This window comes from Symphalangus syndactylus, chromosome 1 (genome assembly GCF_028878055.3).
Source record: "Symphalangus syndactylus isolate Jambi chromosome 1, NHGRI_mSymSyn1-v2.1_pri, whole genome shotgun sequence".
NCBI classification, from domain to species: Eukaryota; Metazoa; Chordata; class Mammalia; order Primates; family Hylobatidae; genus Symphalangus; species Symphalangus syndactylus.
This window is the reverse complement of record NC_072423.2, coordinates 131,585,978-131,613,531: the sequence shown is the minus strand read 5'-3', so window position 1 is coordinate 131,613,531 and position 27,554 is coordinate 131,585,978. Positions and strand designations below refer to the sequence as shown.

The 27,554-nt window shown below is 36.6% G+C and overlaps 1 protein-coding gene across 8 annotated transcripts in view; it reads left to right on the top strand.

Annotated features, from left to right (window-relative positions):
* Window positions 1-27,554, top strand: part of RBMS3 (RNA binding motif single stranded interacting protein 3) — a 1,708,877-nt gene that overhangs the window by 1,093,546 nt on the left and 587,777 nt on the right. For 5 of the 8 annotated variants that reach the window (XM_055284824.2, XM_055284851.2, XM_055284830.2 and 2 more), the window contains one exon: window positions 10,330-10,502. In XM_055284824.2, the coding sequence (XP_055140799.2) occupies window positions 10,330-10,502 (173 nt within the window). The remainder of the gene's footprint in view (window positions 1-10,329; window positions 10,503-27,554) is intronic. The other 3 variants (XM_055284857.2, XM_055284838.2, XM_055284845.2) reach the window with 1 other exon arrangement.

Here is a 27,554-nt window from a genome sequence, read left to right as displayed (position 1 = left end):
TGCAGATGTGACTATGGTGTGGTTTGAATGGTGAGTACTGGGAAGTAGAAGGAAACAGGGATCCATGTAGGCTGGACACATTACGGAGTTGGGATGAGAACTGGTATAAGGAAATTAGATCGGATTGTATATGCTATTTGTGCTGTTACTGAATTGCTCCTGTGTCAACATAGATTCACTTTCAGAAAAGGAAAGTTCTCATTTAATTGGACAAAAATATTTGGTGTATCAAAAAAAACCTGATACTGTTTTGTGTTCTGATTGTATTTCCATTACTGATAGTAATTTTTGTTATAGGTAATTGGGAACAAAGCGTGTTATTTCTATCATCCCTTTGCTACCAGTAATCAAATCAGCAATATGATTGGTTAATATGGAAACTAGTCAATTAAAATGGAAAATGCCTCATTATTATCTGAAGCCATGACATTCACAACTGGAGGAAACTTTGCAAGAGTTCATTTAGTTGCAATAAAGTATTATCACTGCATATTTTATGTTGCTCTTTAAGCTACATCCATTGTAGCTTATCACTGCGTATTTTATGTAGCTCTTTAAGCTACATCCATTGGTCTCCATTCTATTTAGGAGGGTGTACATTTTTTAAAAAGCTAGAGGAGGCCAAGCACGGTGTCTCATGCCTGTAATCCCAGCACTTTGGGAGGCCGAGGCGGGTGGATCACAAGGTCAGGAGATCGAGACCATCCTGGCTAACAGAGTGAAACCCTGTCTCTACTAAAAATACCAAAAAAAAAAAAAGCCAGGCATGGTGTCACCTGCCTGTAGTCCCAGCTAGTTGGGAGGCTGAGGCAGGAGAATCGCTTGAACCCAGGAGGCAGAGGTTGCAGTGAGCCGAGATTGTGCCATTGCACTCTAGCCTGGGCGACAGAGTGAGATTCCACCTCAAAAAAAGCTAGGGGAATTTTAATTGTTGGCAATATTACTAATTGTAATTTTAGGGAAATAGAGTATTAGACTGTGAAACATAATATTATGTAAAACACAAAATTAGGAAAAACCCCGTCTCTACTAAAAATACAAACAAATTAGCTGCCGTGTGTGGTGGAGTGCACCTGTAATCCCAGCTACTCCGGAGGCTGAGACAGGGGAATTGCTTGAACCAGGGTGGTGGAGGTTGCAGTGAGCCAAGATCGTGCCACTGCACTCCAGCCTGGGTGACAGAGCAAGACTCTGTCTCACAAAATAAAAAATAGAGATTGTGGGGAAAAACTAAACTAAAAAATCAGGCAAATATATCTTTCTTATTAAGTGTAAGAATGTTACTCTAAGCATAATTGTTGTACATTTCTGAAGACCTCTTTATCTCTGATTGCATTTGACATTGACATGGTTGGCTAGCTCAGAAATCTCCATAAAGAGTTTCTGGTGACCTGTTCTGGGTTTTCACTCATTGCCTACTTATTCTAGCTCATCGTGAAAGCAGACATTTGGGTTGATCTCTGAGGTATTCCTTGGACAAACAAAGCAGATATTCCATTATGGTCACTTTCAGTATTTCTGGAGAATGCTCTGATTCTAACAATTATTGTTCATATTGTAGCTAATACTGTAATCTCCAGCTGGAGAACACATCATATGGCTCATTATTCCACAAGGAACCAGTCATTATCAATATTAGAGTCCTAGCATTTTGGGTTATTTTCAAGGTATACACTTGACTTTTTAAACTAATTCCATAAGCACTGCAATGTCTGAAGTATATGTTAATTTTGTTTGTTTGTATTTAAAGAGATAAAAAGTTAGTCAAATTAAAAGAAGAATTGGGCAAAGACCAGATGTCATTGGCATTTGAAAAACTGATAATCTTTATAAAATTCCATTGATGTCATTTATAGCACCACTTTTTGCTAGCTTATAAATTTATTAATCAAATTTGTTTATAGGTGCTTGAACTGAACAATAACTAGTTTATTTGTGTTTCCAAGTACCATGAATTTTAAAATGTCATTTAATATCTAAGCCTCTGAATGGAATTCAATGACTTTAAATTAAACCTATTTGTAAATAGCACACAGCAATGTGTGATTATGCAATCTGCTGAGGTTTTCAAAAACTAACATTTAGAGCGAAAGTGAATCTCGTTCTAACAGAATTTTAATAAAAACTCAGTAGTGATTTGTAAATACTTTGAAACAAATTAGCCATCCCATCCACAATGATTGTTTCATCACAGCTTAGTTCTTGATGTATATGGCAAACCACAGTTCTAATGACATAATTTCATTTCAAGAATATTGGCTTTCATGTTTAAAAAAATCATTGGCTCTTTAGCACCCCCTTCAAGGTGAATTACCCCAATTAGAACTGAGAAGGCAATGCTCATATTGTGGATCTGCCTTGTGATGATGATAATGACAATGGTAATGATGAGAAAACAAGAAAGAATTACTGAATATTGGCCCTGTGCCAGGCCCTGTGCTAAACATTTGACACATAATTTCTACATTTTAGCTTCACAACACTCCAATGAAGTGAAATAATCATAATTCCTCTTTCACTCATGACAGGAGGTTTAAGTGCCTAGTTAGTGGTGGAGCTGGATTCATAGTGGGCAATCTGGAGCTCTTAAGCATCATGTTACCACTCTTGACAGCAGCTATTACCTAGACCGGTTGATAGAGGATATTCAAATGATTGCCTTTCATGAAGAGTTTTGTCTTTTATTGCTTATTTCCATATCTGAGCTTTGGGTAGGAAAAGAGAAGTAGGACAGATTTTCACCAAACTGTTATAAAAGACATAATTGAAACAATTGTTTACTATGCTTCCATTCTAGATAATGGAGAGGCAATTGCCTGGCATAAAATTGCAAAGCCATAATGTATGTGGTTCATGAAACCATGGCTGTAATTGCATGGCTTGCCTTAGATATTAATTTAGCTGCATTTGTTACTACTTGCACAGAGAGTATTCATATTCACCCTCATTTAAGGCTATTATAGACACACTAGTGACTGCCACAGTTCTTATCCTGTCCACTCTCTCATGTTGTGTTCACACTAGAGGAGAGGTCTGAAGAATAAAGGTTATGTGGAAATTACACTGTCAAGGAGATGAATCCAATAGCCTGCAGCAGTGTTATCCAGCGAGCAATGGATTACATGTGTACGTGCAAGCTAAATAATATATGATTTAAGACAATAATGTAGTTTGTATTCATTTTTGGATAGTAAAAGAGTTGGCATGTCAGTCCCTTGGGAGATTTTATCCAGGGCTTTACCCTTGAGTGGATAAAAGGAGTACAAATTCTATTGCATAGGAGATGAATAAAAACAAATTGGGGAGACCATCAGCAGAACAGACTGCTGTGTGGTGGAGTCCAAGGCTACTCCAAAACCACCAGACCAACTGCCTCAGGATCCTGCCAGCAACCAGATGCTGGCAATAGAACTGACTGCAGTTTGGCATCAGGGCTCTGTGATTCCCAGCCAAGGGGAATTGCATGCAAAAAATATTTAAAATTCTCTTTGTAAAGAGTTATGTTTTCAATCAGAAGGAGAAGTATGTTTCAGACTTAGTCTGCTGCAAATGAAATGTGGCATACTGACATCTTGGTTACAGATGGTGGAAGTGCATATGTTGGAGGGGGTGAATGCCATGCGAAGTTGAACTTTGGTTTGGCGGTAAGGTTTTGTTTATGGTTTTTAGGCCATTGAGTTAGTATCATTCTGTGAGGGGTACTGTATTGGCCTTTCAAGAAGAGGGTCTGGGTCTACTTAAAATAGTGATTCTCAACTGGAAGAGATTTCCCAACCCTACAGGGGGACATTTGGCAGTATCTGGAGATATTTTTGGTTGTCACAACTTTGGGAGAGGGCAGTGCAACTAGCATCTAGTAGGGAGAGGACAGGAATGCTGTAAAATATGCTACCACGCACAGGACAGCTCCCTAAAACAGAATTATCTTGTCCAAAATGTGAGTGGTGCCAAAGTATGGAACTAAGGTTTAAAATTATCTGGCTTATATATATTCACTACAACCCCGCCTGCAGACAAGTGTTCATCAAATATAGTTTGATAGTGTATAAAAGAAGATTATTAAATAATTTGCTTTACTCTATTGATGTATGAGCAACATTTATTGAATGTCCCAAATGCTTTCTGTTAAAAAAAAAAAAAAAAAGAAAACACAACTAACCTTCCTCCAAACCTACATACCCAAACCACACATTTTACAAATGTAGGAGGACCCAGTTGATTGACTTTTCAAACTTGAAAAATGAGGTATATTAACAAAGCACACTAAATGAATCAGCTGTTTAGGATGATCTACAAGCCAGTTCGTTTTCCTGTTATTAAATAACAAACCATGAATCTTGACAAATGGACCCACTTGTTTGACATTATTTGAAAAACTCATAACATGCTTGGTTCTGATGGTCACTTCCCCTTTGAAATTAAATTTTAAGGTGGACTTCATTTAAATTCTGATACAGAAAAAGAGCCTTTTAACCTTCATTTTGACTGTCTGCTGTTTATCATCATCATTCTTTCCCTCCTGCTGATACTTAGATGCTCCAGAGCTTTTGCCAGAGCGTCATCCTCCAGTGTTTACTTCAAGGAAGTGTTTATGTTTATTGGTGTCCGTGTAATTAAGAGCTAAAGTTCTGCAGTGTTGTGGGAGACTGCATGGCTTCTGGAGTCAGAGTCCCTGGCCTCAAGTCGGGCTCCAGCTGTGTGACCTTGAGAAGGTCATTTACCCTTTTTGTGCCTCAGTTTCCTCATTTGTAAAATGTGAAGAATATTATTTGCCTCATTGTGCTGTTGTGAAGATAACATATAAAATGCTTAGCAAGCACAAACAGATGCTACCTATAATTATTAGGATTACTATTTTAGGAATAGCATGTTTCACAATGGATGCCAATTCATCTTATTTCATTTCCTAAAGAGGACATTGGCACTGATCCTCAGAGATAGCATCCCTAATGTGTGGCTGAAGGGCTTTAAACCCTATTCCATAATCCCTAACAGAACCTTCCAGCAAAGCTACAATGAATAAACATCTAAGAAAAATCTGCATACTAACCAAGCATATGCAGCTGCAAGAGAAATCCTCTATCTCTCTTCTTCAATCAGAGTGTCATCCAAAATCCCCTTCTGAATGTGCCATTTCCACCGCTTCTAAGCTGACACTGCAAATTCATAGCAACCCCTTGAACTGTTATAGCACAGTGTTACAGTGTTCAGTAACCCCAGACCGTAAGTACTCTCTCCTCCTAAATAGGATTTGTAAAGTGTGACTTTGAGCAATATAGCAAAGTCAATTTTATCTGCAGGAAAATATTTTTCTTTACTAACATTTTAAAACCCCTTCCTCAGTGCTCCAAAATGATTTAAAAGCTAATCAATGATAAAATCCCAAATCCCTCTAAAGACAAAGAATTGAGAAAGAAAGCAGAGCCACTTTAATCAGTAAAGTGGCTGCCGTGACCCATTAACCCCTAGAGATTATTGACACTTATTTATTTATTTATTTATTTATTTATTTATTTATTTTTTAAGATTCTGTAGTTTGGTCATATGTCTTTGGCAGCAAGAACATACAAAATCCCTTTTGCTTTTCACAGATTAATTCATTTAGGCCTGTGCATTTGTCAAGCATTCCGGGAACTTTCTGCGAACATTTTGTTGATTAAAGGATGTGTATTTGGAATATGGGTGGAGAGAAAGGAATTCATAATTCTTAAAACCAAAGAATGATTTATAATGCTGACTGCTACCTGAATCAATCAGTGCATCATCAACAGATAAATGAAATACTAAAGATAAGGAAGAGTTCCCACACTGGGTGTTAAAATCTGTGCATTGATTGATTCAATAACACTGAGAAAATCGACCGCTTTCGGAAGAAATTCTAGAATTTATAAACAAACATATGACAAAGAAAACTGCCTTTTTGTATTTTGTTCAGAAAGCTTCTGAAATACATTCTTTCTCCACAAGTCTGGTGCTTCCACTCCTAATTATAAATTACATATCTCACTTCAGTGCACACAAGTTCCTGATCCTCATCCCAACTTCGGTTGGCTTTTGACTATTTTGTTAATTTTTTTCCCAGTGAATTTGTTGAGCCTTTTGGAGGACACATTTATTGTTTTAGGCATCATGCAATTTACTAAATGGTGTTCTGGTTATGGAAATGCTTACAAAGAGCCCTAGGGGGGGAAAGAATTAAGTAAACACATATTGATCATCCTGTAGCTGGTGCTTTCTTATTTGATTAGTCAAGGACTCAGTCTCAACTGGTCCTTCTAATCTGTGATACATAAAGCTGGAGACATTTTTCTGGCTCCCTGGTGGTTTTAAAGGCTATGCAATGGGAAAAACTGCTTTAAACAAAGTCTCATTTTTGAAAAAGCCTGAATACAGAATGGAATTCAAAGAATTTGGAGAGAGGGGAGGTGAAAGTGGTGGCAAACAGCTTTAAAAAGGCCCTGGGAATTTTAAGAGAGTAAGGCATATAAGGGAAGTGAAGAGAAATCTCATCTGACCCATTATGAGACATTATGAGATACACCAGGAAGCCACTTTGGCAAGCATGTACTGAACACCTACTGTGTGCCGGACTTGTAAAAGAGCTAGAGCTTAAGTTTTGTGAGGATTCCAAGAAGCTACATAGAATCCTTTATGTCAGGAAAGAAGTCATAGTTTTTCATGTTAGCTAAGAAACTTGAGCTTTATGTAGATATTAAATTTCAAAAGGCAATGAATATATTCTATTTAATCCAAATACCAGGAAAAGAAGGTTTTATCCTGTATAATTCATTTTAAAATTCATTTTAAAATTCTAAGTGAAAAATGTTGATACTAAAGCAATACTAAAGAATAGTTGAGAAAAATGTTTCTTTCTTTTTTTCTGTCTTTCCTTTTTTTTTTTTTTTTTTTTGACAGAGTCTCACTCTGTCACCTGGCTGGAGTACAGTGGCGCGATCTCGGCTCGCTGCAACCTCTGACTCCCGGATTCAAGCGATTCTTCTGCCTCAGACTCCCAAGTAGCTGGGATTATAGGCACGTACCACCATGCCCAGCTAATTTTTGTATTTTTAGTAGACATGGGGTTTCACTATGTTGGCCAGGGTGGTCTTGATCTCCTGACTGTGATCCGCCCTCCTCAGCCTCCCAAACTGCTGGGATTACAGGCGTGAGCCACCACGCCCAGCCAAAAAAAGTTTATTTCAAAGAAGAAATCTGGAGGCTCTGGGTTTTTCTCCTGTCATGTCTACTCTTTCACTTCTGCATTTCTTAACTATTGGTCAATGTGTGTTTGCATTGGACAATTTTCTTTCTTTTTTATTTTTACTTTTTATTTTTTCCGAGACTGGGTCTTGCTCTATTGCCCAGGCTGGAGTGCAGTGGCACCATCATGGCTCACTGCAGCCTCAGCCTCCAGGGTTCAAGTGAACCTCCCACCTCGGCCTCCTGGATAGCTGAGACCACAGGCACATGGCACTACAACCAGCTAATTTTTATATTTTTTGTAGACATGGGGTTTTGCCATGTTGTCCAGATTGGTCTCGAGCTCCTGGGCTCAAGCAGTCCACCCATCTCAGCTTCCCAAAGTGCTAGGATTACAGGCGTGAACCATAATGCCCAGACTGGACAATTTTCTTATTCCCAACCTACCCTTCCTTCCCAAAAATAAGGGGCATAAAAGATGAAACATGATAGAAAGCTTGAAGCCCGCTGCATATGAGATGGTACAGACTCTGGCTGAGGGAAACAATGGAAATTCAGAGAAAAAGATGTTTCCAGGGGGCTGTCCAAGATTTTAGTGGCTGACTCTATTCTGAGATTTAGAATTAAGAAGCAGATAAAGCTAACACCAAGTTTTCTAGCATGGAGACTGGCAGAACAACAGCAACATTGAAAGATATGGGGTAATTGTATTGGGTAGCTGGTGTGGGGAATTGGGAATGAGAGAATAGGTGCAATGAGTTGCATTTGATATACTGAATCTAAAGCACATTGTCTTATAGATAGTGGGAAATAGGGACTGACCAAACTGAAAATCCTGGAAGGTGTAAAACAGATTACTATTGCAAGAAATGAAGCTGGGTACTGCTAAAACTTGGCTGTCTTTCTCTATATGCTAAGGGCTGTCTTTATTCCATTTTTTATTATATATATAGTAGCCTAAATATTTCTCAAGCACCTACTGTATATCAGGCACTAGGCTAGGTGCTACTCATGTATGGTTTGACACATTCCCTGCTCTCAGGAAACACAGATTAGTGCTAGAGGCAGGCATTAAATAAGCCAAAAATAATTAAATAAGACCAAATACACTGAAAGCTGTGGAGGAAAATACCAGAGTGTTGTAGGATGTTACTTAATTCGAAATCAGAAGGAGGGATTAGAGCCAGCCGAGTAGAGTGGGGCTGAGAATGGGAAGGGTGAAAAGTTGGGAGTACCACAGTGTCTGGTCTAAGAAGTGATTGGAGAAAAAGTCTGATAAAAAATCATGTGGAACTTTCAGGACTTTTTAATAAGTTTGGTGGGAAGCCACTGCAGGATTCTACATACAAAGTTTAGCTGTCTGTGATTAAGGCCACAGTCAGTTCTATTTCCAGGATATCTCATTATTTACCCAGACCCAATAGGCCTGTCAGTTTGGTCAGCAGCACAAATTTTGGAATGAAAAGACATACTATTTTCATGTTGAATATGTTTCTTGAGGTTTCTTTTTAGAATGAAACTGTAGAGACACAAAGTACATTTTTTCCCTCAGATTATATTATTCCTTACCTTTATGCCATGGCACAAAAGGTATTATAGATTGACCTCATCTGAATACTTGCTAATGTGCCAAAAATATGCTGTTTGCCAAAGACACACCTCCCAAATCTGATAAAATAGCTAAAGACTCTTCATCTTCAGATGAGAACCCAACCCAAAATTTCCCCACTGGAATCTTGCTGAATGTGCTTATTTTGTGTTTGGGTAGCATTTGGGGTCACGACTGAGAAAATCTGGGATAGTTATATAGGTTGACATTACTACAAGACAGATACAAACCATAAATATTAATATTACTGTTATTTTTGCTAATATTTATTGTACACTTATTAATTTCTAGGAACCTTTTTTTGCATTAACTCAACTTTTTGAAAAAATCCTATAACTTGAGAGAGTACCATTATTATCTCCTTCATATTAATGAGAATGCCGCTTCTCAGAGAGGTTAAGGCACCACTTAAAGGTCACATAGCCAATAAGAGACACAGCGGGGACTCAACCTAGACAGTTGGTGTTAGTTGAGAACTTTTGAAGATATGCCTGTATAAAAAAAAGAAATAAGCATAATTAGTAAATATATATCTATGAATTCTGGTATGTATAATTTTAAAAACCCTCACATTGTATATTGCAATTTTCTGGGAGTCATTTTATCATTTTAATTTTGCCATATAATAATGTAATGAATTAAAACAGTGGTTCTCCCAGGGGGAGCTTCCTACCAGCATCAGGGAGCATTTGGCTATGTCTGGGAATATTTTTTGGTGATCACATCTGGGGAATGGGCATTACTAGAATCTGGGAGATAGAGGCTAAGGATGCTACTAAACATCCTACAATGAACAAGGACAGTGCCCACAACAAATAATTATCCTGTCCAGATGGTTTATAGTGTGTAGGTTGGGATCCTGGATTAGAGTAATTTAAAGAGGATCTCGAAGGTGAGGAAAGAATGGTAGCTCCATCTTGAAAACAACGAACATTCAAGGTAAAGAAACAATTTGGGGAAGGTGAGAAAGAGCTAAGATGGATTCATTCATTCAGTCATTCATAGAATCACTATTTATAGGAATGATTTCTTTGTATCAGGAATTATGCTGAACAGTAACGTCGAGGAAAACAATAGGAGGGAGTTTCTTTGGAGAAAAGGAGGGAACAAAGTAATAGAGGGAAACCAAAGATTCTTGGTTATTAAAGGTAAGCTAGGGTCAGAGTTTATTGCCAAAAGTGACTGTTTTATTAGGGAGGAAGATATGCTAGTTTACTAGTCTAAGGAGAGTCACTGTAGTCAGAGGCAAGTTCAAATTCCATATGCTACTGCCAGGAGCACCTGATAACTGCATTTTGTCCCTTTTATGGCTGACTTATGCTGTTCTGAACAGAGGGCCAGGGTGGGAGAAGCAAATGATATTCTTGAATGCAACAGAGGGTAGTGATATAAATGTGTGTGTGTATGTACATGTGTGTGTTGGAGAGGACACATAGCTTACGTTGATTTCGAGTTGTGCTGCTGGCCTGTGAATAGGTGCTGGCTTTTGTTTTTCCAGTAACAGCTTTTTCTGTTTCCAGCAGTCCTATGCACCAGCTCCCCACCCCATGGCTCCTCCCAGCCCCAGCACAAACAGCAGCAGCAACAACAGCAGCAACAACAGCAGCGGGGAACAGTTGAGTAAAACCAACCTGTACATTCGAGGCCTCCCACCAGGCACCACTGACCAGGACCTAATCAAGCTGTGTCAACCGTAAGTGTCCTTCTGCTGCCTGTGCTGTTTCTCACTCCCATACTTGCCTTGGTGGGCAGGATGTGTTATTGCAGTCCGTGTACTCATCCACTGGTGTCTCAGTGAGGAAGACTCTTCTTTACAAACAGGACTTAAACTTGAGATTCAGTGCTAGTTTATTTTGGGGAGTGGAATTTGTTTACTTTTTGTCATTGAGTGGAAGTTCTTGAGCAGATATACATGGAAATGCTGGCTGATTCATAGATATTTGACCTGCAAGATGAAGATCAGTAATAGAGTTACACTCTCAAACCATGTGGCCAGTGGAGTCATTGATGAGTCTCATGAAATAGATGGATTTTCTTGAGAAATATTAGTGAAGGGAATCTCAAAAACTCAGAAGTGGTAGATTTCAGGATTACCTCTTGTGTTACAAAGCTTTTCTGGCCAGTGCTTGGTGAATGTCCGTTCAGCCAGGACCATGTATTTGGAGACACGTAAGACTAATCCTCTAGTTTCCTTGAAAACATCTACTGCCTAGTCCAGTGAAGCTATCTCCCACCAAGGCCAAGGACCACACTCACTAAGTAGTTTTATATTTGCTTGGAAGCTCGGAAATGATGAAATCCTCTTCAAAAATGTTTTCATGAATCTATTATCTACCAACACTTATGTCATCAATTCTCTTATTTCTGTGCAAATAAAAACATATTTAAGTTCACCTTCCCATAAAATTAATAATGAATTGAGATCACAGACCTGGCCGGGCACAGTGGCTCACGTCTGTAGATCCCAGCACTTTGGGAGGCCGAGGCTGACAGATCACGAGGTCAGGAGATCGAGACCATCCTGGCTAACACAGTGAAACCCTGTCTCTACTGAAAATACAAAAAAATTAGCCAGGCGTGGTGGCAGGCGCCTGTAGTCCCAGCTACTCAGGAGGCTGAGGCAGGAGAATGGCGTGAACCCGGGAGGCGGAGCTTGCAGTGAGCCGAGATTGTGCCACTGCACTCCAGCCTGGGCAACAGAGCGAGACTCCGTCTCAAAAAAATAAAAAAGAAAAATAAAAAAATAAAAAAGAATCATAGACCTGTATTTTTAGGTTAGTATCTGATTATTTTCAAAATAATATTAGAACATATATTTGTCATTTGATTGTGACTTGGCTGTGTATTTTTAAATTTTAAAAAACTATTACTCAATTGTTATTTTTCTCTTTTGCAATGGTTTTTAAAAAGCCATGAGGATATTTATTTTGTAAATGTTCTGACCTCTGAAATATTGAAAGAGGAAAACAAAGCAGACAATATTTATTTGCCTTTGTCCTAGATTTTAAGATTGGGAGTTCATATCAACACAACAGAAAGTGGCAGGTAAACCAAAATACTAACACATAACTATCTAATTGTTTGATAAAACAGTAGGTAGATTAGGGCTGGAGTCCCCTGTTGCTACTGGGTGCCTTGATTTGTGAAAAAGGCAAGGCAGAACCTTGAAAGATAAATTTATATATTTTTTAATTTATTCAAAAAATGTTAAATGTCCCAGAGCTCAGACATATAAATATATGTTCGATTTTGGCCTATATAATATTGACGTTGAGAATTAGAAGATAAATAACTCAACTTTTTCTTTTGTTGTTTAAAAAATCTAAACTCTATGTTGAAAAGCAAGGTCTTTGAAAATGTGAAAGATTTTAGACCTTATGATAGAAGGTTCGGATGAAGTAAAAAGAAAAATAGCTATTTTTCTTGATTTATATTTGAAACTCATTTTTTTTTTAAAGGTAGCTGTTAGGGAAAGGTTCTTTGTTACTGCTCTTTACCACTTGTAGAGCCTGTTGACACACAGATGTCTGGGCCCAAGGAATTATGATTCACTAGGTCTGGGGTAGAGCCCAAGAATATGTATTTCAAACAGGATCTTTAGTGTTGTTGATCTTTTGTGAAGCACTTCTCTCAACAGTCTTGAAGACCGCCAACTATTTCTATTGTATAAAGTTTCACTAATTGATGAGGGTAGTTGAGATGGAATTTTGAGTGTTAAAACCTGCTCAACTGCTGTGTAATCTTGAGGCATATCACTTCTTCCCTCTAAGCCTCAGTTTCCTCTTTCTTAAAAGACTGGGTTGGTTTTTATTATTTCTGTGTTTACTTGTAGTATCAGCAGTGTGCTGGAGCTGCCTCTGACTAACACATTTAAGCCAATTGTTAAATATTCAAGAAGTTTGTGAGCAATCTGTTACAGACTTGGTAGCATGAAATTGGCCCTTGTGGGAGTATTTATAACACAAGAATCAGCACATCTTGCAAATCAGAGCTTTTTAAAATTTTATTTTATTGAAGAGCTGCTGTATGAACACACCACTGATGTAGCATCATACTATGAATTGCTGTGTCAATATCCATTTCTGCATAGAATTGCCGGAATTTTGTAAATGGAAATTATTACTTAAAAGCCTATGTTGCCATTTTTAACTCAGAGATGTGGTAACACAGAAACATTGTTATTGAGGGAATAAGTTTTGTTAATATTTTTTATGTGCATTTGATAAAGAATATTAAGTGAACAGAGGATAATAGTTACTTGTTCACATTAATATTTGTCAGCTAATAAGATCTGGCCCATTTATTGTTATTGTAAAAATGTTTGTGGGTTCTCTTGTTGCTGCAGTGATCTAGAACTGGGGTTTATTGCTTAGATTCTTTTTCCTACAGAATCTTAAAGAACTGATGTGATTGGGCAACATAATGTAGTGGAAATAACTGTGCACTAAGAGATCTGTCTTTCAATCTTGGCTATGCTATCAACTGAGTCTTTGGCCTTAGAGTGATGACTTTTTGCCTTTTAACTTTGGTTTCCCTCATATACAAAATAATGGATTTGAACTCAACAATCTTTTGTGTTTTTTTCATTCTAAAATTTTGTTATTTGATTGAGGACCTCATTATTTAGCTGCCAAACTGGCTCAAGATCACCTTTTATATCTTTCTCCAATCCCCTCGTACAGTGTTGGCAGGGGCACAGTCAGAATTTATTCAGCTTCATGGGTATGACCTGATGGCTGAAAAAACCTTTGGTAAGAGACCAATGCAGGTCATTTGTAAAACCTTGTTTGTTTCTCTCGCTCTTTCTCTGTCTCTCTCTCTCTCTCTCTCTCGTAGTGTTGGCCTTTCACAGTGCTTGTTACCATTTTACGTTAACAGTCTTCTAGAGATTAAAATCACTTTCCATTCCTGTACCTCATCTCACACTTTAAAATAATTTCACTCACACAACAGATAATTTTAGTAGATTTAAATGAACTTGCCATCAAGATTCATTTTTCATATTTATTTCTATGAAATTATAAGCACTTTTAGAGTTAAGATTCCTTATAGGAAATGCAATATTTGCTAATATCCATTGTAATAAAATAATAGAAAACAGATACACAAAACAGCATATTGTCTTTTTTTAAAAAGGCATAGACATATTGGATTTTCTGGTATTAGTATATTATATCCATGTTAATGCTAATGAACAGTAAGAAAATTGTATTAAAGATAAAGAAATTGCATTATTTCTCAATATATAATCTGAGAGCAAATTCTTATTAAGGAATTCTATTCACATCGTCAAAGCTTCTATGTGCAGATCACAAGTAAAATCAAAGAAAAGAAGATAAGACTGAAGAATAATAGATATAAAGAATGATTTTACTCTATGGGAAAATCTTTCTAGTTGTACCTATGTTTTGGATGAATACATTATACTGTGTGTAGTGTAGAAAATAGTATAGTTAAAAACATTGTAATGTCTTTTTCTTGAGAAACCTTAAGGAACTTTATTTTGTTCTCAATCAAGAAATATTTACAGAGTATATCCTGCATGCCTGTGGTGAGGAGTCAGTGGTGAGTAAATTTAGACAAAGGAGAAATATTATATTCTACTACGGAAAATCTGAAAATTTTTATCACATCGTAAATATGTGATCTGATAAAAAATTGCAACTGTAAGTGCAAAAAAGAGAGGAGCATGATACTAACAGATTTTTTAACACAAGAGTAGACCTAATTAGGGCAATTAGCAAAGGTATCTCTGAGGAAGTGACAATTGAGCTAAGATTAGAAGGATAAATAGATTTAACTAATCTCAAAAAAAGTGAAAGAGCGGCCAGGTAAAGGAAACATTGTGTGCAGAGCCAAGGGCCAGAGGGGGCATGCCAAGGACAAAGGGCTAAGAAAAAGCCATGTGACTACAGCAGACAGAAAGACTATAGCAGTGGGGCAAAATGAGCTAGAAAACACGGAAGGACAAGATGATTCCTTTGGAGATGATGTTAGAAGCTTGATTTATCTTAAGAACAATGGAGGAAATCATTGAATTGTCATAAACAGGAAGTTAGCATAGCTATACTTTTGTTTCAAATGGGTAACTCCAGCTGCAGAGTAGAGAGAAGTGATCCTGTGAGATCAAGGAAAAATTAGAGTAGGAATAGTTGAAAAGCTGAAAGAAGAATGCTTTTTGTTCAGAGAAGAGGGTGTGAGAAGTAATATTTGTGGTGGTAGAAAAATTATGTGTGGTGAAAGATTTTGTCATATACATTCTTTTTTCCGTTAAAAAGCAGGGACATGGGAATAATTAACCAAATGAACTTCAAAAGAAACAGCAAAGTAGCACAGAATAGAACCCAAATGAGTTGATTTTTAGTTAATCCCTTTTTCTTACCCAGTCATGAACGGGTCATCAATATACTATTAAACAATTAAATGGCTGTAATATTAAAAGCACTAAAGGTAATGTAATAAAAACTAGGAATCCAACTGATTATACAAATTTACTCATGGATGGATTATCAGTTGAAGACTATTGATGGAACACTTGGATCATATATATCCTTTACGCTTATCTCAGGAAGACCAGATGGAAATTGGAGAAGATAGATTTGGTTTCAGAAAGCGAGAGAGAGCATTGTAACTTTTTTGAGCTGAATAAAATATTTGTAGTGTAATGATTTTTTACGTATAAGTTATATTTTGTCCTTCCAAGAAATTGGTAACTTCTATTTTATGATTCTGAACATGCCCTTGAAACACATTTAAATTGCTCCTAAAAAATAAAATCAAATATGCGTCATAATGGATAGCATTTACAATGAAAAAAAATCATTATTGTATTTATATTTTCCACATCTACAACATATTTTATCTAACCATTTTGTGGCTTATAAATTTGATTTAATACAATGTTCTCAGGAAGCCCCAGCCAATTGCCCCCACTTTCCTGTAATTAACTGCTCTGGAGTTAATTAAAATATTGTGAAGGAACAGAGTGAATTGTTTTTCTATTATAAAGTAAACATGCTGCTGCTAAGGCCACTTGAGACAGAATGCAGGAAAATAGAGGGAAACTCTTGGGTAGGTACATACATATTTCCAGTCCTTAACCAGAAGAGCAGGAAAGTCAACTGCCCTGCCCCTCACTTTTCGCTGTAAATGTTTTCTTTGCTCAAGTTATGACACCCTAGCATTTCCCCCCTTAAATTGAAACTCTGAATGTCACTTTAGCATTTAACAAGAGAGGGAAAACACCCACAATGAAAAGCCAGAGGAACAAAATAAAAGTGTTTGCACTGGAGAGCTGAAGGGTCTGCCCAAGCTAATCTCCTGGACTTTTACACAACCCTGTTGGATGTCTCATTATGGTGCGCGCTGAACGCTGAATAGTAAGAGCCAGACTCAAGTGCTATCCAGGCTCCAAGTGCAGAGTCCATTATACATGGTGTCAGACAGTTTTGACAAATGCACCGACACAATCAAACCTTTTATCAATTTAAAAGTAACCTTGTCACAGTAATCTGTCAGACTGTTCAGATACAACTAAAGGAAAACAAGTCATCATGCACTCCAGGGTAACCAAGTAAATAAGAAAAATGTGACTGGAAATTTTTAGAGTTCTTTCTTACTGTGTCATTGAAGATTTAAAAGTTTGCTCTAATAAGACCCTAGGAAATTTATTAGTAGCTTTCTTCTGCAAGTCAGACTCAAATTACGCAGCTGCTTTTCAGATGTCATAAATCTGTGTGGTGGCAGGTGTGAGCAGGAAGTGAATACTGGAATCTTTAAACTCTGCCTTTGTGTATTTTAAATGAGAGAGTGCTTTAAAGACCCAAAACACGATATTGAAATTCCTTAGATTCAGCAGAGATTTGACAATGGGTTACGTATATTAATTCAGATTTGGGCAAAATTATGTTTGCCAAGCATCTGCTGTAAACTAGACATAGTATTTGATTAGTACTAAATAATTGTCATTAATAATAGGTTGTTATATTTATGTATTATTTATATTAACAGAGTTACTGTGTATTACATGCCTCATACTCTACTAAGATTTTAAATTATTTAATGCTCAAAACTTCCCTATGAAGTGGGAATAATACTTTCTTTAAACTGATACTCAAAAGGGTTAAGAAACTTGTTCAAATTTATGTAGCCACCATAGCCACCAGGATTCAAAATCTGGATCTGACTTCAAAGCCGATATTCATAATCACTAAAACATTCATATAATGAGAATAAGGGTGGCATAAATCATAGGTTCTCAGTTCCATGACTACTCATGAGAATCCCTTAGGGACCTAGAAAATAGGTTTGGACCTCACTCTCTAAGTGTTCTGATTTAACCAGTATGGGTCAACCCGGATACTGGGATTTTTTTAAAGCCTGCTCAGGTAATTCTAGTATGTAGCAAAGACAGAACTTTTAGAGTTAATGATGCTCACACAAATCAGAAAACATAATTTAATCCCATTTTAGCTTTCTTACTCTGACTTTCGTAGGCTCTAGCAATTTCATAGGACCTACCACTGTGCTTTCAATTAACCAGAAGTATTACAAATGAATATTATTATGAAAATTTGGGGATGAATTTGATTTTCTGATAACAAACTGACATTTTAGATTAGGCACCTGGATAATAAAGCCCTGAAATATGCCTCAACAAATGTTTTCAAGGATGTCCTTGGAAGAATCTTACTTTCCTGCTTTATATAATTTCCAAAAGTCAAACATTTATTCAACATTCTACTTTTTAATAATGTTTGCATTTAATTGATGATTAAGCAAGAAACTCTTCCTATTTTGACTCGTGTGATTAAATTTCTATATATACTTACATTTTTTTGTTGACTATAGTTTAGTGAACGTAAGTCCAGTGAGTCTTAAAAAATAATTTACATCTCCTAGTGTTTGGGGGTTATCCTAGAAATTATTGTCCCACTGATTCATTGATCACTCATTTATTGTTTTTATTACTTTGAATGAAGAATCTTCCTCTGAATGTTTACATATCTCATGATCAATTAAAAAAATACTTAAATTCCTCATAGCTGATGATATTTTTCCAGAGAAAAATAAAAATAAATCATTGAGAGGACCAGTTGACTTAGTTTACGATCTTGGTGGTAGCACAAAAAAGATGGATATGTAAAAGGGTGTGATCAACTCTTTCTAGATGTGCTGAGTAAAGATCTGGAGCTCAGAGAGGTGGAATTCTAGGCAGATCTCATGCTGAATGCCTGAAAATTTGAGGGATTTAAGTTTTAAGGGCAGAACTCTGGCAAGTTCAGATGGCATCCCGGTTTCTGATTTGTCCAGTGATTTTTTAATTGATAAATACAGCTGACCCTTTTTAGTCCTTATTTTAATTAAGCTCCCTGTTACTTGACCCTGTTGACCCCTCCTTTCTTCTCCTATGGATGGTAAATTCCTTTTGCCTGGATTTCCTCTTACCTTTTGGAGATTATTCTTTCTACCTTCTCTTCTTCTACCTGCCTCTTGAATATTTTGGAGTTTTCTGGAGATTGGACCCCTCTTTTCACTCTATAAACTATCTGCTCTTTACTACACAAACAACATCAGCTATTCTAATGACTATTAATTCTATATTGCCCACCATCAACTGTTTGTTTAGTTCTGGATCCATATCTCATTATTCCCTAGACAATTCCAGTTTTGTAACCCAAGAGCTATCAAATTCATTGTCCAAAGAGGGTTATTCCTGGACTTATCCCTCCTTTAAGGGATCCCACTATTCTCTATGTGAAGAGTGGTCCAAATAAAAAATCTTGGGGTAATTCTTTTCCCCAATCTAGAATCAATTTCCAAGACCTCAACTGTTTGATATTTATGATACCCAATAGCTCTTCTGCTTCAGTACTGCCATGGTCTTTTTACTCATTTATTCAAACATACTTATTGATTGTCATCTGTGTACCAAGCACTGCAGATACCTTAAGGACTGGTAAGTTTTTCCATAGAATTTGCATTCTAATGGATAAAAATGATATATGAACAAATAATTTAAAAACATATTAGAATATGTAAATGTCATGAAAAGCAGGTTGTAAGTAATGACTAGGAGGTTACTCTAGACTATGTATTCTCTTTAATGTGAGACTTCATTTGCAGGAAGGAGTCAGGCAGATAATATTCAGAAATAACGCATTACAGACACGTATAAGAATTTGGCCAAAGCTTGAAGAAAGAAATAAGCTTGTTGTATACAACGAACATAAGGAAGGTTAGGTATTCTTCTGCAAAGAATAGATTTTAGGGGAGTCCAAGAGAAGAAGCAAGAAGATGAGCCAGGAGGCTTTTGTGGAAGTCCAGGAAGGAGGTGGTGATGGCTTGGAATAAGATCACAATGGTAGAGGAGGTTAAGTGGGATGAATTTGGAATATATTTTGGAGATAGTTTTGATAGCATTTACTCATGAATAGCACATGACAAAAGGGTTAAGAGAAAGAGAAATTAGGGATAACTCCTTAACTCTTAGCTTGAGCATCTTGAGGGATAACTCCTTAACTCTTAGCTGGAGCAAATATGGAGCCATCTCAGAAAATGAAGAGGATTGTGGAAAGTGCAACTTTGGGTGGACAGAAATCAAGAGCTGTTCTCCGTCTTGTTATTTTTGAGACTGTATTAGACATCTAAAATGAGCTTTGCATTGGGAATTTGATATCTGATTCTAGTTTTCAAGATGAAAAATAAAGGATATAAAATGGGAGTCATAAGCATTATAAATGGCTTTTAAATCCATATTGATAAGACAATAGTGTGGTATCTAATATGTACTACCGACTGTTCTAAGTATTTTGCATGTGATTACTTCATATTACATATGTTAACTCATTTAGATGTCATGCCAATTCCCATTTTATAGGTGAAAAAACAATGACACAAAGAAGTTAAGTGACTTTCCCAAGGTCACACAGCTGGTAATTAGCAAATCCAGGCTTTAAATTAAGAAGTTTTGTTTAAGAGCCCCATCTCTTAACCATGGTCCATACATAGGGAGTGTGTATAACAATAAAAGAAAATGTTCACACAACTTGGATTCTGAGGTTCTAAGAGGATGAGAAATCAAGAAAGAAGTTTATAAAGGAACAATCACTATGGTAAAGGACAACCAGGAGTGCAGGAGTGTGCTATACCACAGGAGCTGAAAGAAGAAAGTATTTTAAAGAGGACAGAATGATGAAATGTGTTGAATACTTGTTGAGAAGTTAAGAAATATACCAAGAGAGAAGTTATATTTGGATTTGGCAACATCAAGGTCATTGGAAAACTTGAGCAGGAAAGTCTTTGTAGACAATTAAAAGCTGAAAGCCATCTGAAGTTGTTGTTTCTTCATCACTCAACAATTCTTTCAAGTGGAAATATATGCCTTTTTTTTTTTTTGCCCCACCCATACCAAAATAGTCATCTTTCCTAACATTCTTCCCCTGATCTTCTGGTTTACTCTATCATCTCCATCTATCTCTGTCTCTGAGACTATCTCAATTTCTATCTTGTTCCATCTCAGTAACTCCTCTTTCTCTCTTTTCCTGTCTGTTTCCTTCCCTCCCTACTCCCTATCAATATGTACTGTATCTTTAACTGAAAACTTTTGAGGACAATAGATTTATTCAATCCATTTTTTTACCCCTAGTTCCTAGCACACTTCCAGGTTTTTAAGTGGTAACCAATAAATATTTAATGACGGAATGAAGCCCAAATTCATCAGTAATATAAAAATGATTTTACTGGACTTACATCATAAAATTTGTTCTAAGGTAGAGTTTGAGTTTATATTGGGAGATACAGGAAACAGCATTTTATCTTAGATGCTACATCCAATGTCGTGCCACTGAGGTGAAAGAAGGAAGGTTTTGAATATGAAGCTCTTTTATTGTGTAGATCCCAAGGAGAGTTTTGAAGGGAAGCCTCAGGATAACTTGAATCAAAAGAAACAAATAAGGATCAATACTTTGCTTACTCACTCAATATTGCTGCTGAGACAAAAAAAAAAAACTGTTTATTTTTGCCTGAGCCGTCAGGTTTCAGCTGTCAAACAGATCACAGTGTTCTACCAAATCTGCTAATTCTATGTCTAATGTCAAGTAAGTTGGACTCGTTGAATGGTGTTTGCTGAATTTTGTTTTTTTCGCAGATTTCTCTTTACAGTCTTTGACTTTTAGGGGCACACAATAAGAAACTATTGGTGAAAAAATACACAGAGCATATCTGTGTATTTGGCATAATAAAAATGAAAGCTTTTTATCTGGAAATTGGCAGTAGTATGATATATACACATTGTTGAATCACATCATTGAGAATAAGGTACAGTTAAAAATTATCCTTAAAAAGAAAATTTTAAAAAACAAATTTTTGTTTTATTTCTTATCTGTTGTCATATTCATTATATCTCTAACACAGTAGTATCTCTTGAGAAAAAAGCACTTTGTTTTACACAGTAAATATGTCCACAGATTTTTTGAAAGTATATTTTTTGTTTTAGTTTTTTAAGCCAACATTATTGAGGAGTAAAATTAAGTGCACTCATCATAAGCATAGGATTTGATGAGTTTTGAAAATGCATGTACCTATGTAGCCACCACAACAATCAGGATATAAAACATTTCTGTCCACAGAGATTTTTAAAATATTATCATATTCTAAGAAGTTCACAATTGAAAATCATCCTACTTAAGAAAACAAAGAGACAGCATAATACCATCACAAGAGTAGCATGGAATTTTGAGTCCATTGTGGGTTCTAATTGACCACTTACTCATTGTGAAATCTTAATTAAGTCACTGAGACCTTCTGGGCTTAATAGTTCCAGGTACATGTTAAGCCTTCAATAATTGTTCATTATTGTTAAATATGCAATCAAAAATATTTATTGTAATTCATATTTTTATATAGCAGGAATACTTAAATAAAATTCACCTGTAATTTTAAGAGTCCTATATTCAAAAAGCACATATTTTGATTTTTATATTTCTATCTTATTTGTATATTAACTGAGATTATACATATTTAGTAACCATAGATTCTTACATTATCTTGTAGTGTTGTGTATCATCACCACTATACATAGTACACTGGTATATTTTACAATATGGATATTCACAGTATCAGAATAAGTACATACAATTTAGGTTGCAGTTAAAAGACTAAAATTAAAATACAGTACAAAACAAATTTAAAAACACAGTTATAGTATATAAACATGTCATAATAGTATGCTTTAATAGTAAAAGGGAACTTTTTGAACCAAAGGGATACCAAGCATTTCAGTTCTTCAATATAATAAAGCAGTTTAAAACATGGTAATCGTATTCAATATGTGTCTATCAATGATATTCTGATATCACTTGGATTTTATTCCTGAATTTGTAGGTTGAATTTGACTTAAGGGTGAATCAGTTCTTATCAACTAGGTGTGTTTTTTATATAGTATATATTTAAGGAGCGTTTCTTCAGTGCTTCCATTAAGCAGTCTTTTTTATTTTTTTGAGACAGAGTATCACTCTTGTTGCCCAGGCTGGAGTTCATGGTGCCATCTTGGCTCACTGCACCTCCACCTCCCACGTTCAAGCCATTCTCTTGCCTCAGTCTCCTGAGTAGCTGGGATTACAGGCATCTGCCACCACACCTGGCTAATTTTTGTATTTTTTGTAAAGACGGGGCTTCACCATGTTGGCCAGGCTGGTCTCGAACTCCTGCCCTCAGGTAATCTGCCCACCTCAGCCTCCCAAGGTGCTGGGATTACAGTTGTGAGCCACTGCGCCCAGCCAGCAGTCTTTTAAAGAAAATTTTGTTTATTAAAAATATTTAAGTAATTACAGTAAATTTAGAATCAGGAAGATAGATGCTTAAATAATATCAATTATTGAAATATTCAATTATAAATAGATAAATTCAGATTCATGCTTCTCAGAAAATATAGAGAGCTTGATATTTCTATTCTCTGTCACATCATTATGAGGGCCATTTTGGCACCAGAATGCCTGAGTTCAGCTCTCAGACCTATCAGTTTTTAGCTGTGTCTCTTTAGACAAGTTATGCAACTTCTCTGTTCCAAAGTTTCTCTTTCTACAAAGTGGATATAGTAATGTTACCTCCATTTCTTGAATAGTAAAGATAGTTAAATGAGTTAATACCCAAAAAGCACTTAAATAAAGCCTGGCATGGAGTGAGTACCCAGTGAGTATTAGGATTATGAGAACTTACCCAATATAAACTGAAGTTAATTTGCTCCCAATTTGAAAATTGTGTGTAAAACTAATGGCCATTTTGTTCAAATGATTTTTTACACTGTACTGAAACTCTGTATTAACATATACTTCTAATGTCCTTTTGAGCTCCTGTGTTTGGTCATCCTTTAATTCTAGACCTTATGTATATAAACAGAATGGCCTTTATTATTTGGGCCACAGACCTTCTTTTTTGATCATTGCAGCCTTACATACCTGAGTTTTCAGAGTCACCAAGCCTAACATTATTAGTTTACCTGCAAAACTGAGCCCTGCTGATTCTTGCACAGGAATCTCGGGAAAGCAACCAAATTTAAGGTAAAGAATGGACTTGTTTCACTGATTCATGTTTCAACATCATGGGACAAACAAGAGACATAATCTATGGGTGACCTGCATGTCTCAACACAGAACAATGGTGCAATTGCACAGTGAACTCTCTGATCGCTACAATCACCTGTGTGTTTTATTGGATATTAGGTGTCCTAAGGACACTTTCATGACAACAAACCAGAAAAAAGCCATAAGCAGTTCAAGTATAAACTTGAAATGAGGTTATCAGAGTATGACTGCAAAAGGCTCTCCCCATTTCAGAATTTAAGAGAGGAGTCATCCTGAACTGGTAATGAATGACACCTCTGAGGAAAGGAAAGGAGGCATATTTCCAGGGAATGCTTTTATGTCACAATCATTTTGTTTGAGCAGAAAGTGATTTGCTGTCGGTCTTTAAATAAACAGTTCTTGGTTCTCTGCCTCTGTTTGCGACTCTTCTTTCTCTAACTCTAAAGCAAAAGGCTAGGGTTTATTAGGATATACCTTTACGCTAATTCTGTGGAAGAATAATGCATTTGTATTCACTCCATGTTTGAATTGCAGTGAAAAGGACAATTAGAGTTGACATTTTAGTGAGTGCTTTGTACCTGGTATTGTTATAAGCACTTTACAGGTAGAGCGGGCTACTCTTTCTGGTTTGCTCAGGACAGTCTCAGTTTTACCATGAAAGTCCTACATCCTGGGAAACTAAGCAGCAGGCAAACTAGGCCTCCCGTTGCAAGTATTATTTCATTTAATTATCAACCCTTCCAATTCCAAATGAGGTAACCTTATATTCTTTTGCAACTAACAGAACTGAGGCACTAAGAGGTTAAACAATTTCTGAAGTTTTAATACTTACTGACATTTACTGCAAGTGACTGAATGAGAACTCAAACCCAGACATTAGAGCTTACTCTCTTTCTCCCTACCTGGGAGTAACTATTGTAATAAACACTTAAGTTGTTGAACTAGACCTTATTCACTAGAACTCTGGACTTGGGTACTTCAGTCTTGGTGGATATAAGGAGAGAAGGAAAATTATTTCCACACCATTTGTGGATGACACCAAACCATAATGCTAACTTGTCTCAAAAATGCTTGTCAGTGGCTACAAAGGATTGTCTTTCCGAACCACTAATAGGAAACCAATTAAGTGCAGAATTCTAACAATACAACATACCTATAATTTACAGGTTGTGTAGTACCTTGCATAGCAACTACTTAAGAAATAGTGTTATGTCTAGTTTGGGGAAAAACTCTTCAGCAAAAATGTGTTTTGTTTGTGTTATATCCTTTCTTACTTTCAAAAAAAGAACATGAAAATCTACTCAGACAAATCACGATAAAATATCTGCAAATATAATACCACTTTTCAAATGGAACTTACTATTTCCTATTTACCAATGTGATACAAATGCCCATTGATACAGTTTAAATCTTTCTATCACTTACTGCCTGTGTAAACAACCAAATGTTCTTAGTAGGGTAGTATAATAATTCTCAGACTTTGGGATTTAGAAAACCAATAAAATAACAAAATAAGAAGAGGAGGTCAGCATGGTGTTACCACCTTTTAATTCTATTAAGCAATGTTAATTAAACAAAACACTTACTATTATTTACTAGCCCACAGATTGACTTTAAATTTACCATCACTGGCATACTTCTCTTAAAAGTTCATTTTAACACTAAAAGAGCCATCATATTAGCATCATGGTTGAAAGTTAAATTGTATCCCAACATACTTCAAAAATAGGAGTTATGTTACAAAAAATAATTTGGTCCACACAGTTGTATTACATGCACTTGTTTTTTGGTATCTATGTGTTAGTTTGTGACACTAAATTCAGTGCAACATTACATGGGGGTCAGTTTTCCAACTTGCTCCAGAGCTTCCTATTTTTACCACAGTGGATGTAGAATTCCATTTCACATCTGCGTGTTGACGGAAATGGAGCAACATGTTTCATGTTATTTCAATTGAGAGTTTTCTGGGAAAACTGAGAGAAGCAGAGGAACCACAGCCCCCAAGCTAGTGCCAAGAAGGAAACAAACTACAGCGGGCCTAGCATCTGTCTAACATGGCCAAGGGGAGAATGGGTTCTCAGCTTAGGAGTGGTTACGCCCACTCCATCCAGAGTGTGCAACTGCCAGCATGGAGGGAATGAATTTGAAAGACATCCAGTGCGTCAGGGAAAATGTGAGCAAGGATTGGCCACTGGTATAGTGGCTGGGAACGAGGAGATCTGAAGTCTTTTCCCAGGTCAGCCACTAAAGGGCTCCATGGTCTGGCAAGTCCTTTTACCTGCCTAAGTTTCAGTTGTCCCAATGATTTTATGACCTTCCAAACTCCTTTCATTACTCAACACAAAACTGTTTGATTTCCAGTTCTCTTAAGATCCCTGCTTTCTGCTAATGAACAGTGCACACTAAAGTATTAATCAGTTTTATTGAATTAGTAGATTTGTCTTTTCAAGCACAGCATTAAGTTTTACCTGGATTTTAGTCACAGTGGTTTTACCTAAATTCAAAATCCTATCTTGCCTCTTTGCACAGTCCTGCTTGGCATTGATGCTAATTGCTAAAACATTGAAATTACTGCAAGGATATTATTCATCTTTTGTTTTTGAATGCCTTATTCATAGGGGTATTTTTTTTTTTTTTTTTGAGACGGAGTCTCGCTCTGTCGCCCAGGCTGGAGTGCAGTGGCGCAATCTCGGCTCACTGCAAGCTCCGCCTTCATAGGGGTAACTTTTAAACCTGATGAAAGGTAGATATCCTAAGCCTAAACCAGGGTGGTAAATGGAAAACAAACAAACAAAAAATAGCAGATTATGAAGGAATAAGGGAAGCATGTACTTAGTGTGTCAAAAATAGTGAGGCAGATTTGAAATCTGTGGTTAGTTTTTCAAAGCAAGTACTATGCCCAGTACCCATCAGCACATAACAGTCTACCTCAACACACAGATACACAGGCAAACACACACACACACACACACCACACACACACACACACTGTCTATATGCTTGTCAACACTTTCATATTTGGGAGCTGTAATTTCCTCAAAGGTAGGCATGGTATTGTCTTCATCGACTCCCCCACATTTAGTTCAATGTTTACCACATACCAAGTGCCCAGTAACACTTTGTGTCAACAAATGTTAACTGTTGGAATTAATTTCCAGATCCTGGGAATGTTTCTTACATCTTATACTCTTATCAATTTCACTCCTAGAACAGACGGAAAGAAATTGCATTCCACAGAACCAACACTTTACGGAAAACTCAATTTGTGTTAGTACATGTTTGTATGTTAAAATTATAGGACGAACCTTTTTTATAACCTCAAAATGCTGAATCAAATAGTTGGAAGGGTGTAGGTGATGGGGAAGATGAAGAAGCCAAAGATTATTATGTGACATTGTCTTAGATACTTGCAAGAATTAGTGATAACTTCCCCCTCTCTGAGCTTTTTAAAATAAAGATAGTAAAGGTAAAATTTGGGGACATCAGGAAATGGTCCACAGAAAAAAGACCACTCCACCAGCATCTTAGTGTCTCCCTAATGTATAATTAAGCAAAATTCAATATTACCTATAATATCCTCAGCTTTCCCTTCTACTTATGAGGATTTTGTGGTTTTTGTTTTTTTTTTCAGATATTTAAGTAGATCAGGATCCTTTACTTTTTGAGAGGGCAGGCATGGCAGGTTTTGCACAAAACGACTGGGGAAGGAAGGATGCTGTCACTTTTTTTCATCTTGGATCAGAACTGATTGGCAGTGTGCTCATTCATTTATGCCTGCAATGCTTCATTTGAGATGGGCTAATGGACAGGTACCTGGATATTCTTTGCTAGCCAGCTTAGATAGTAAATATGCCACTGTTTTTCAAGAAAGTTTCCAAGCGTACCATGTTCATGTTGTTGCAGCATATCCTGTGTGAATCGTGTGAACAAATCATGGTGTAAGTCACCTTAAATGCAATGACACAATTTGCTAATCCTCTTTGTTTCCCCTGAAAAAAGGAAGAAAAATCAAAATTGCATAGTGAGTGTTACGAGGGATATTTTGCATGAACAAACACAAATTAGGCCATGAGACTTTCAGAGCAATTGTTTTCTGGATCTAGATGTGTCCATTATGCTTGAAGGATGTCAAGTTATACATTTAGGCATGACATCAGATAACA